The 9,340-nt window shown below is 47.5% G+C and overlaps 3 protein-coding genes across 7 annotated transcripts in view; 2 read left to right on the top strand and 1 right to left on the bottom strand.

Annotated features, from left to right (window-relative positions):
• adam17b (ADAM metallopeptidase domain 17b) overlaps positions 1–654 on the top strand; it is a 6,800-nt gene extending 6,146 nt beyond the window's left edge. For 2 of the 3 annotated variants that reach the window (XM_025056748.1, XM_017033523.2), the window contains exon 18: positions 1–148. In XM_025056748.1, coding sequence (XP_024912516.1) covers positions 1–12 — 12 coding nt within the window. In that variant the 3' untranslated portion in view covers positions 13–148. The other variant, XM_008313677.3, reaches the window with a different exon arrangement.
• A 312-nt stretch (positions 655–966) lies between these two features.
• Positions 967–9,340, bottom strand: part of asap2b (ArfGAP with SH3 domain, ankyrin repeat and PH domain 2b) — a 9,468-nt gene continuing 1,094 nt past the window's right edge. Inside the window, exons 2-29 of one of the 3 annotated variants that reach the window (XM_025056729.1) lie at positions 8,902–8,974; positions 8,257–8,402; positions 8,057–8,131; positions 7,934–7,983; positions 7,729–7,858; positions 7,334–7,419; positions 6,920–6,995; positions 6,625–6,711; positions 6,451–6,554; positions 6,251–6,320; positions 6,025–6,117; positions 5,645–5,732; positions 5,492–5,540; positions 5,021–5,187; positions 4,219–4,424; positions 4,046–4,140; positions 3,760–3,949; positions 3,601–3,686; positions 3,245–3,360; positions 2,899–2,966; positions 2,709–2,816; positions 2,431–2,638; positions 2,198–2,293; positions 1,890–2,118; positions 1,759–1,814; positions 1,583–1,665; positions 1,345–1,464; positions 967–1,109 (exon numbers count right to left, since the gene is read on the bottom strand). In XM_025056729.1, coding sequence (XP_024912497.1) covers positions 1,035–1,109; positions 1,345–1,464; positions 1,583–1,665; positions 1,759–1,814; positions 1,890–2,118; positions 2,198–2,293; positions 2,431–2,638; positions 2,709–2,816; positions 2,899–2,966; positions 3,245–3,360; positions 3,601–3,686; positions 3,760–3,949; positions 4,046–4,140; positions 4,219–4,424; positions 5,021–5,187; positions 5,492–5,540; positions 5,645–5,732; positions 6,025–6,117; positions 6,251–6,320; positions 6,451–6,554; positions 6,625–6,711; positions 6,920–6,995; positions 7,334–7,419; positions 7,729–7,858; positions 7,934–7,983; positions 8,057–8,131; positions 8,257–8,402; positions 8,902–8,974 — 3,030 coding nt within the window. In that variant the 3' untranslated portion in view covers positions 967–1,034. The remainder of the gene's footprint in view (positions 1,110–1,344; positions 1,465–1,582; positions 1,666–1,758; positions 1,815–1,889; positions 2,119–2,197; positions 2,294–2,430; positions 2,639–2,708; positions 2,817–2,898; positions 2,967–3,244; positions 3,361–3,600; positions 3,687–3,759; positions 3,950–4,045; positions 4,141–4,218; positions 4,425–5,020; positions 5,188–5,491; positions 5,541–5,644; positions 5,733–6,024; positions 6,118–6,250; positions 6,321–6,450; positions 6,555–6,624; positions 6,712–6,919; positions 6,996–7,333; positions 7,420–7,728; positions 7,859–7,933; positions 7,984–8,056; positions 8,132–8,256; positions 8,403–8,901; positions 8,975–9,340) is intronic. The other 2 variants (XM_008313673.3, XM_008313674.3) reach the window with 2 other exon arrangements.
• The window catches only part of LOC103381396 (NACHT, LRR and PYD domains-containing protein 14-like), a 16,277-nt gene continuing 9,776 nt past the window's right edge, over positions 2,840–9,340 (top strand). Inside the window, exon 1 of the mRNA XM_017033476.2 lies at positions 2,840–2,993. The gene's annotated coding sequence lies outside the window, so the exon portion shown is untranslated. The remainder of the gene's footprint in view (positions 2,994–9,340) is intronic.

Raw genomic sequence — 9,340 nt, 5'->3', positions numbered from 1 at the left:
CCGAGCTCCTGAGCAGCCTGGACTCTGCGTCTGTTCGTATCTTCAAACCCCCAACCTTCCCCAACACCGCCACCTTCCGCCTCCAACCTTGTGGGCCACAACAGGCCTCAGCTCCACCCATCCACAGCTCTGCTCCTGACCCCGCCCACCTGGACAGCCCCCGCATGGCCACGATACAGGAAGACTCCAACTCCGACTCCCACCTGGACCAGGAAGTCCTGGATGAGGATTTTGAGCGCCCTCCTGTGGCGGCACCACGCTCCTACGAGGACCTAACAGAGAAGAAGGCCTCGGCCAGCAGAGAGAGGGCGCTGCTGTTCCACCTGCACAGACAGCCCCGCCACATCGACACCAGAGAGACTCAATGCTGAGCTGCAGCGCCCCCCTGAGGAACATCAAGGGACTGGAGTCACACAGAAAGATGGAGACGAGGTGAGCCTGACCTCTGACCTAAAGACCAGCTCCAAGGTTGTATTAAACTTTGTTACTTTTCAACAGTGACTCATGTGACTTCAGACGAAACACTGTGAAGTCACTCAATGTTAAAAGGTCTTTTTTCACCAGGTTCATTGATGTTTTCTTGTTTTTAATTAAAAAGACAACAAACATTTTCTTTGAACTTCAAATACTTTTTAGAATAAAAAGTTGCCAATTTTTATCTAGCTTTCATTTTTTCTATTTTTGTCCAGCTATTTAACCTAAAAAAATTTAATGACAAGAAAAAAAAAAGAAAAAGAAACCACCAGGTTGAAATGAGGGAATATTAGCAGTGAAAAATAAAGGTTGTTCACTTTACTCTTGTAAACAGCGACTGCAAAAATCACTGTTTTTCTCCCCCAAAACTTTTATTTATTTATTGTTTAACTCGTAACACATTTTTGGAAAAAAAAACGTGAAAAAAAAAATTGCTGTTTGACTCTAATTTAAGAAGTTATAAAAATAAACAAAGCTTGTTTTCATTTAACATCAGAGTTTAACTTTTTCTCAGGAGTTAAAATAAGAATACACAGGTGGCGCTGTCTCCTTCCATGACATCACTCTGTGATGAAGTGAACGAAGGTGACAGGAAAAACTCCACGTCGCTCAGGCTCGCCTTCAACATGGCCAATCTACAACACACACAAGTGTAGCTAAAAGTTAGCTTCAGCTTCAGCGATGGTTGACCTGTTTCCAATAACAGTTTCTTTCTTTGGTGCTAAAGTTTTGGTGCTAACATTTAACTAACAGTTGATTATCTTCCAATTTTTGTTGTAACTTTAGTTTTAGTGTAATGTTCACGGAGTGTCATCAGCAGCAGAGACGGGCTGTGATTGGCTGCAGGCTCTGGTCATGTGATCGACTCACCCACCAATCAGTATCCTCCTCTCCCTCCACCACAATCACTTCTCCTTCTCTGAACGTCAACTCATCTGGATGATCAGCTGTGCAGTCGTACAGAGTCACCACCCGACGGCGCTGGGGAGGCTGGGAGGCAGAGGGGGGAGAGCTGTAACAATGTTGTCCATCTGATACTGTGTTTTGCTAACATTTCAGTCCAAGTAAACTAGCTGTTAGCTAAGTTTAAACCAGGACAGGTACTTACAGAGAATGTGGTTCTGGGTTTAGGTGTTGGAGGACCAGGACCTGGACTTGGACTCTGACTCTGAGGCGACTGAGTTTCTGAACCTGGATTAAAAACAAAAACAATTGAAATAAGAATAAAAACTGTTAGGGTTAAAATGACTGATCAGAACTCGACCCAGGAACCGTGACAGAGACCTCGGGATTCTGGTCCAGTCCTGGTCCGCAGCCTTTGAGGAGGAGACTTGACTGATCTGAAACCAGGGAAAACAGAATTTATTGGCCTGTCCACTCTGGTCCACTCTGGTCCAGTTCAGTCCAGGCCTTACCCAGAGGTTGGGGTGAGACATTTTGGAGACTCCTTTGGAGGTCCTGAAATAGTTCTCCTGCTGTGGTGGGGAGGGGGAGGTGGAGGGGAAGGTGGGAGAGGAGGTGTAGAAAGTCCTGGAGGGAGGGGGGGGAGTGGGCTGTTCCGTACTGAAATCCCCTTACTGTCCAACAGAGAGGACTTCCTGTTTCCTGGAGGGACAGGAGGAGGGGGAGGGGCCGGGGGAAGCACTGGGGGAGCAGAGGGTGGAGTTAAGAACTATTCCTTCTATTCTAACATTGAACTGGTGGAGGCGCTGTAGTTACTCACCATACATGGATAAAGAATTTCTCTCAGCAGCCTGAGGGTCAGAGGTTGACCGCTGACGGCCCACTGTCTCCATGGCAACAATCGAATGACCCTGACCTAGATGTCCCACAGAAAGTCAGAGGTCATTCAGGGTCACTAATCACCAATTAATCAACAGCTGATCAATAACCAGTCATTAGGAACTGACAATCCCGCCCAGTCACACACACACACACACACACACACACACACACCTCTGATTGGTCCTCTTGGTGGGAGGGGGGGCGTGGCTCTAGGTGTCAGCAGGTCCAGTCTGGTTCCATAGGTCTCGTTGTTGATGACGGTGTTGACCACCTGGGGTCTCTGTTTGTCCCAGACTAAAGCCGCTGTGTTTGGCTGCAGGGGGGCGGAGCCTGGCACCAAACAGCTGAGAGGGCGCTCCTCACGCCGTGTTGGTATTGGCTGCACAAAAAAAGGGCCACAGTTACAGAGCGGGAACTCTCTGGTGTCCTACCAGCTGCAGGTCACTGACCTTGTCTTCCATCTCGTCCTCGCTCTCGTCCAAGTCCTGGTTCTGAAGACGCCACTCGTACTCGACGTGGACGTGGACGTTGAACTTCCCTGACTGTGCCTGGGTCAGCTGACACAGACCAAAACAACAAGGTCAACTACAGAGCGAGACAAACCAGGACACACGGACCATGGACCACTGGTCCTCTCACCAGTTCTTCACACTGGACGTGTCGTAGACGTTTGGCGATGTCCAGAGCCGTCTCTCCTGCATCGTTGGCTGTGACGATGACGACCAAAATAACAGGTGAACACAAATACTAGCTAGCATAAGCTAGGACTTAATGCTAACAACCCTGGTCTCACAAATGTTGACTGAAGCTTCTGTCGTTGTACCATGATGTTAGCTGACATTAGCTAACGTTAGCATTAGTCACTGTCCTAATAATGAAGACGGAATCTTTTATCTCTTAGCTGTTGTTCGCTGATTATTAACGCATGTTTTAAAAACGTTAGCTGGTGTAAGCTACACTAAGCTAGCATGAGCCTTGTTCTTACTGGTGGAGACTGAAGCTCGTCCTCGCAGCAGCAGCTTCAGACACTCCCTGTTGTCTGTCAGGCAGCAGTAGTGAAGAGCTGTGCTTCCTCTCAGCGTCTGTTTGTCCAGGTTCCCACTGAAACACAATCAAAGCTCACAGTCCAACTTCACACTGACTCTGCTGCCTCCTGTGGTCACTCTGTGTCACTGCAGTAAATCTGAACGCATGAGTTCCATGGGGCCGGGGGGGAGTTGCGCAGCTTCATCTGGAACAGTGATGCTAAGCTAGCTTACCTTCTGATCTTTGTATGGTTATAAAGCTAGCTGTGAAAGTAACTGCTGTTAACCCAGATGACATCACAGTGACATCACACACCTGTTCTGAGCTAAAAAGTCCACGATGTGGAGTGAGTTCCGGTCCACCATTCGTACAGCCAGGTGCAGAACTGTTTCCCCTGGTTCCTGAGGAAGGAACCGTTCAACATCATTGGAGTGTGGTTAGCATGTCTGGACAAATCCTGCTCGTCGTACTTACGTGTTCGTTCGGCTGTGACATGGCTTCCATCAGGTCAACACCCTGGGCGTAGACTTGGATCAAGGACATGATGTCCCTGGTCCTGACCGCCTCGTACAGGGCCTGAAGTCTGGATGCAGCATCGCCGTACAGCCGTTTGGCAAAACGTTTCTCCGTGTACTTGGCAGTGATGTAGTCCTTCCTCATCTGCCTGAAAAAGTTAGCACATATCAGTACAATAAGTGGTGACAGTTAGCCTTTCTAGCTAGCAGTTTCAGCACGATTAACAAGAACTCTAGTAACTTACATGTCACTGCCAGCTTCTGGTTTGGTCACTTCCTGTGTGTTAAGCTCCTCCTCCATGATGTCATTGAAGCTGGCATTTCCTACATTCTTTGCCAACTGCACGGCATCATTGTATTTGAGGAGTGGTCAACAGCAGCACCAAAATAACATCCACTTATCAGTCATCAGACTCACCAGCAGCTCAGATGTTCCCAGGACGTCCAGGTCCAGACTCTGGATCCTGGAATAATGGACTCCCAGCTCCCTGTGGATCCCAGAACACTCGATGCAGATCAGAACGCCCAGGTTGGTGGACAGCCAGGTGGGTCCTGATGTTGGGGGTGGAGACCACGCGGCACACAATGTTAGCACTGTTAGCATCAGTGCTAAAGTTAGCCAACCTGAAATAAACCTGATGATAAAGCAGGCATGGGTAAACGATGGCCCCGAAGGTGTTTTGATCCGGCCGCCAAACGTGATCAAATTATTAAGTTGTATTTTTAGAAAATTTCTGTCAATTTGCCTTTTGCCTGCAATGTCCATGTTTCCCCAATAGATGGTACACTCCAGGGTTGAGGCTAAAAGCTTTTCAGTTTGGCTCTAACACAGGGGTGTCAAACATACGGTTCGCTTGACGAATTTTGAAAGTGAAAAAAATGCACAAACACTCATTAGTGATGTTTTGTTAATTGATGAACATTTTCTAAAATACTTGGAATATTTTGAATGAAAACAAAAAGGAAAATCATCAGTATTAATGTCATGATTGTATTGGTCCGACCCACTTAACATCTAATCAGGTTTGACCCCCACCAACCCCACTCTAACATGTCCTTTGACTTATTTAACTCCACCCCCTGCTCCTGGCCCCGCCCACATTTCATGTTAGAACCCACTGTGGCCTGTAAATTCAAAGTAATATTAGCAGGCTATTAGCATTTAATTCACAGTAGTGTTGCTGTGCCAACATTTAGCATCATCAGTGGAATAAGCTAACCTTTAGCTCCACAGTCACAGCAGCTGTCGTTTCCATTCATCCTCTTCACCTCAGTGACGATGGCTTTGGTCAGTTCCTGAACGATGTTGTTCTCTCCTTCGTCTTGTTCTCCTGCAAACGCCTGGTTCAGAGCCTCCTCCTTACTGTTCTGGAGAACCGATATCCACCTGCAGGAACACACACACGAAGTGCCCCATCCCTTTAAAAAAATTTACTAAGCCTCTCCCACTCTTTTCAAACTTCCTGTGATCTTTCCATCTGTGTCAACTGGGTTTTTTGTGTCAAAGTCCATCGGCATGAGATTCGCACAGCGTAAAAAAACCACAAACATAAAATTCGTAATGAACGTAAGAGCCGCAGGAAACCGGACAAAGAGCCGCATGTGGCTCCCGAGCCACAGGTTGGCCATGCCTGCTCTAGCATATGAGCTACAAAGAGATCAGTACTGACACATCGGTACCAGTTACGTACACCTGACACTCGGCTTCGTCCTCGGCCTGAAAGTGATAGGTTCTGTCATCTGGAGGAAACACAGGAGGAAGTGTTCATTAACAGGAACATCATGTGACACCAGTCTGTCATGTGACTTGTGTGACACATGACTGGTCATGTGACATGTCGTACGTGAGAACAGGTCAAAGGTCTTCTTCTCCTCCGGGTTGGTCTTCACCTGACAGGTCAGCAGGTTGAGTTTGGCTGGAGGTCTGTTAGCCTGAAACACACCGCAGCTAACTGTTAGCATGGACAAACCAAGATACCATTAGCTGGTTAGCATGTAGTGAAGCTCATAAAGGAATGGACAGGGGACAGAACAGGCTGTAGAAGCAGAGGGATTAGGCTTGAACTGTTTCCTGTCTGTTCTTGGCATTTCCTGTCCAAACTTTTTTGGAGCTAACTTTAAACTAGCTAACGTCGAACTAGCTCTCCTGGATCTCCTAACTCCATTATAGAACACTAATTAAGGCATGGCCGCGACCCATGAATCAATGGTATGCTCCGCCCACCCTTTTTCGTATGCTCCTCCTCCTCATGCTCATTCTTCGCCTTCGCCTCTTCTTGCTTTGTCTTGATTGGTCGACTGAGTCTCCGTGTAAAAACTTAAGAAGTAAAAGAAGGAAAAGGAAAATAAAGAGTTTCAACCCAAGAGAAGGATTCTGACTGGACAGGCAGACAGGGGGCGGAGCTTAAAATAAAGGAGAACCAATAGGAGAAAAAAATGTTGGATCTTACTGTTCCGTGGCTGATGGTCAGGAAACCGTTTCTCACCGAGCACTTCCTCTTCTGCCACACCTTCCTCAGCCTGGGGGGGTGGGAGGTGTGGGGGTCACGACAGTCAGAACACCATCAGAGCAACAACTACTAACAACAGTCACGGCCAGGTCCACTCTGAGAAGTCTCCTGGTGCATCATGGGACTGGCGGCGGACTCACCCCTCACTCTTCTTGTAGAGAACCCCCGAGCGCTCGGTGCCGTGGGCCTTGTTGCCCTGCAGCTGATGTAGGCTGTATCCTGAGTTCTGTTTGGCCTGAGCGTCCTGTGAAGACGGAGTGATCAAACTGTGATAAAAGCGTTCCCTGCAGGTGTGGAGGCGTCAGTGCACTTACCTCCTTCTGCTCTGACTGCAGTGAAGCCTTCAGGACGTCCCTCAGCTGCAGCAGCTGTTTCCTCTCAGCGTCTTGACCCTGTTTGACCTGAGGAAACACACACTTGTTGGGTTAAAACAAAGAAGCGGTGGCTAACTATTAGCCACTGCTCTGTTAACAACAGATTTTGTTTTTGGGTTAATAATGGAAGAGAACTTTGTTGGAACATGGTCCCTAAGGACTGTTAGTAGTTCCTGGTACCCTGAGGTCCCACAGCCGTGGGTCAGGGTCCACGGCTGTGGGTCAGGGTCCTCACCGTGCTCAGGTCAGTGCCCAGTTTCTCCACAAAGGGCTTCAGGTTCTCCACCACCTTCAGTCCATCCTGAAAAAAACTGAAGGAAACAACAGACTAGACTCAGTTCTGACCTCCAGTGGTGATGAGGTGAACAGTTTTATTTTGTCTGTGAGCCTGACTGTACACACTGCTCAGTGTAACTTTATTCCGCTTCAGCGTGTTTTAGCTCATTACTGTCTAACTCAGTACAGATTGACTGTAAACACTGCCCTCCAGTGTTCAAGTTCAAACTGTGACGTCCACCGAGACAAACGTGTGACCAAAGACAACTGACCTGAGTGTCGGTCAGTCATCGTCAGTCATGACTAGTGGACAGACGGGCCTGTGGACTGGTGTGTGTGTGTGTGTGTGTGTGTGTGTGTGTGGGACTCATACTTGCACTGAGCGTGGTAGAACTTGATGAGGTTCTGCAGGAAGTCCACACCTTTCTTCCCTTTGATCTCGTTGACTTTAAGAAGATACTGTAGACACAGAGACGGTGTAGTAGGATGAATACGGTTCATTAAGAACCACAACAACAACAACAACAACAACAACAACAACAACAACCACAACAACAACAACAACAACAACAACAACGACAACAACAACAACATGGTAGGATTAGGGTCATGGTATCGGCGCTCCATTAATGATGCCTTTTCATTGTGGTTGTGCACGAGCCTAACTCACGGTGAACACACTCAGAACTGATTGAACTGGAACCAGATACCCGATGCAGAGAACATTGTTATTCTGTCAGTCTCCAGTGTGAGGCGCTGTTTACTCACATCACACATCTGCAGCTGGAACAGCCGCCGCTCCTTCTCCATCTCCTCTGCGATTTCTCCTCCACTGAACTCCGTGCGGATCATTCCGTGCTGCCGGGCGTGGTCCCGCTTCTCCTTCTCCAGCTTCACTCTGGAGCACAGGTCAAAGGTCAGAGGTTCCAGGAGGACGAGAAGAAAGAAAGAGGAGAAACAACAGTTTCCTCACAGTTTGGTCTCATAGTCTTTCCAGGCCTTGTCAAAGGGTTTTTTCAGGTCCTGAAGGAGGAAACGTTAGACTGTCATCATAAAGAGACACACACACACACACACACACACACATCACACAGACCCCTTTGACTCCTTTCAGGTCTCCTTTCAGCAGAGAGTCCAGAGGGAAGGAGATGATGTTGGTCATGTTCTGGAGCTGAAGACAGAACACAGACAATGACAGTGTAAACAACAACAACAACAGAGTTGCTAAAGCACATGCTACTGTTGGAAAACTGGATCCTGGATCCTGCAGCAGCCAATCAGGAGTCAGGTCCTCACCAGGTTTTTAAAGAGCGCCGTCAGCTCCCTGGTGAATGAGGAGATGCTGAGGAAGGCGGAGCTAATCTCAGCATCTTCTCTACGGACGCAGTTGTCTCCAAATTTTTCCAGGGCCTGGATGAACTGCTCCTGGTTTTCCACATGTGCTGGAATAAACAGGAAATGAAGTCACAGTGGTGCCCCCCTGACCCCACCTCCCCTCACAAGTTTGGTGTTTGGTTGAATGGAAACAGGTCTCAAGAACGACCTAAAGCTAAAGGCATGAACTGAAGTCCAACATTCAGTTTTGATGTGGCTAAATATAAGCCACTGGATCACCAGTGGAGGCTAAAAGTTAGCCTAAAGGAGACGAGCTGCAGAAACAGGGCAGCTAAAGCGTAAATAAAGTTAAAATAATAATGGTAAAACCTAGCATAAGGTGAAAGGCTAATGTTAGCAGAGAAGATGTTTAATGTGAAAATAGACCAAAAGATAAAGAATATAATGTAGCTCAAAATTATCAATAAAGATAGCTATAGCATGGCAAACACATTAACAAACTAGTCAAAAATAATGAAATAGAAATATGATTGGCCAAAGCCAAATGATGCTAACAGTTAGTGTCAAAATACAGTTGCTAAACAGGAAGTGAGGTCACTCACTCACCCTGACCAGATGAACTGATGGCCTTCACCGACTTCTTGATCTTGTTGAGGACGGACCGGTCCACATCCAGAGCCTGAGGAGGACAAACAGAATCAGTCCTGGTCCTGGTCCTGGTCCTGAACCTGAACCTGGGACCAACCTTCAACTGACGGCGTCAAATTTCTCCTGAAAATCAACAGATCGCCAGAGGAACAGCGCAGTGCTAGCCTTGTCCGCCTGCATTAAGTATTATTAAACACTATTTGATTTATATAAAAAGGGGGGTGGAGGGTACAGGGGGTGTCTGCAGGTATAAAACGATTATTAGACTAAAACATTGAATTCATTCTATTATGGTCACATACGCAAAATGGGCGGGGCTGAAGGACGCAGACAAGTTAGCCTAGCGTTTGAGGTCCAGACTTGTTCATGAAGTCTGAGGTCCAGACTTGTTCATGAA

This window comes from Cynoglossus semilaevis, chromosome 7 (genome assembly GCF_000523025.1).
Source record: "Cynoglossus semilaevis isolate Cse_v1.0 chromosome 7, Cse_v1.0, whole genome shotgun sequence".
NCBI lineage: Eukaryota > Metazoa > Chordata > Actinopteri > Pleuronectiformes > Cynoglossidae > Cynoglossus > Cynoglossus semilaevis.
Note: the sequence above shows the minus strand (reverse complement) of the source record. Positions and strands in the feature narration are given on the sequence as shown.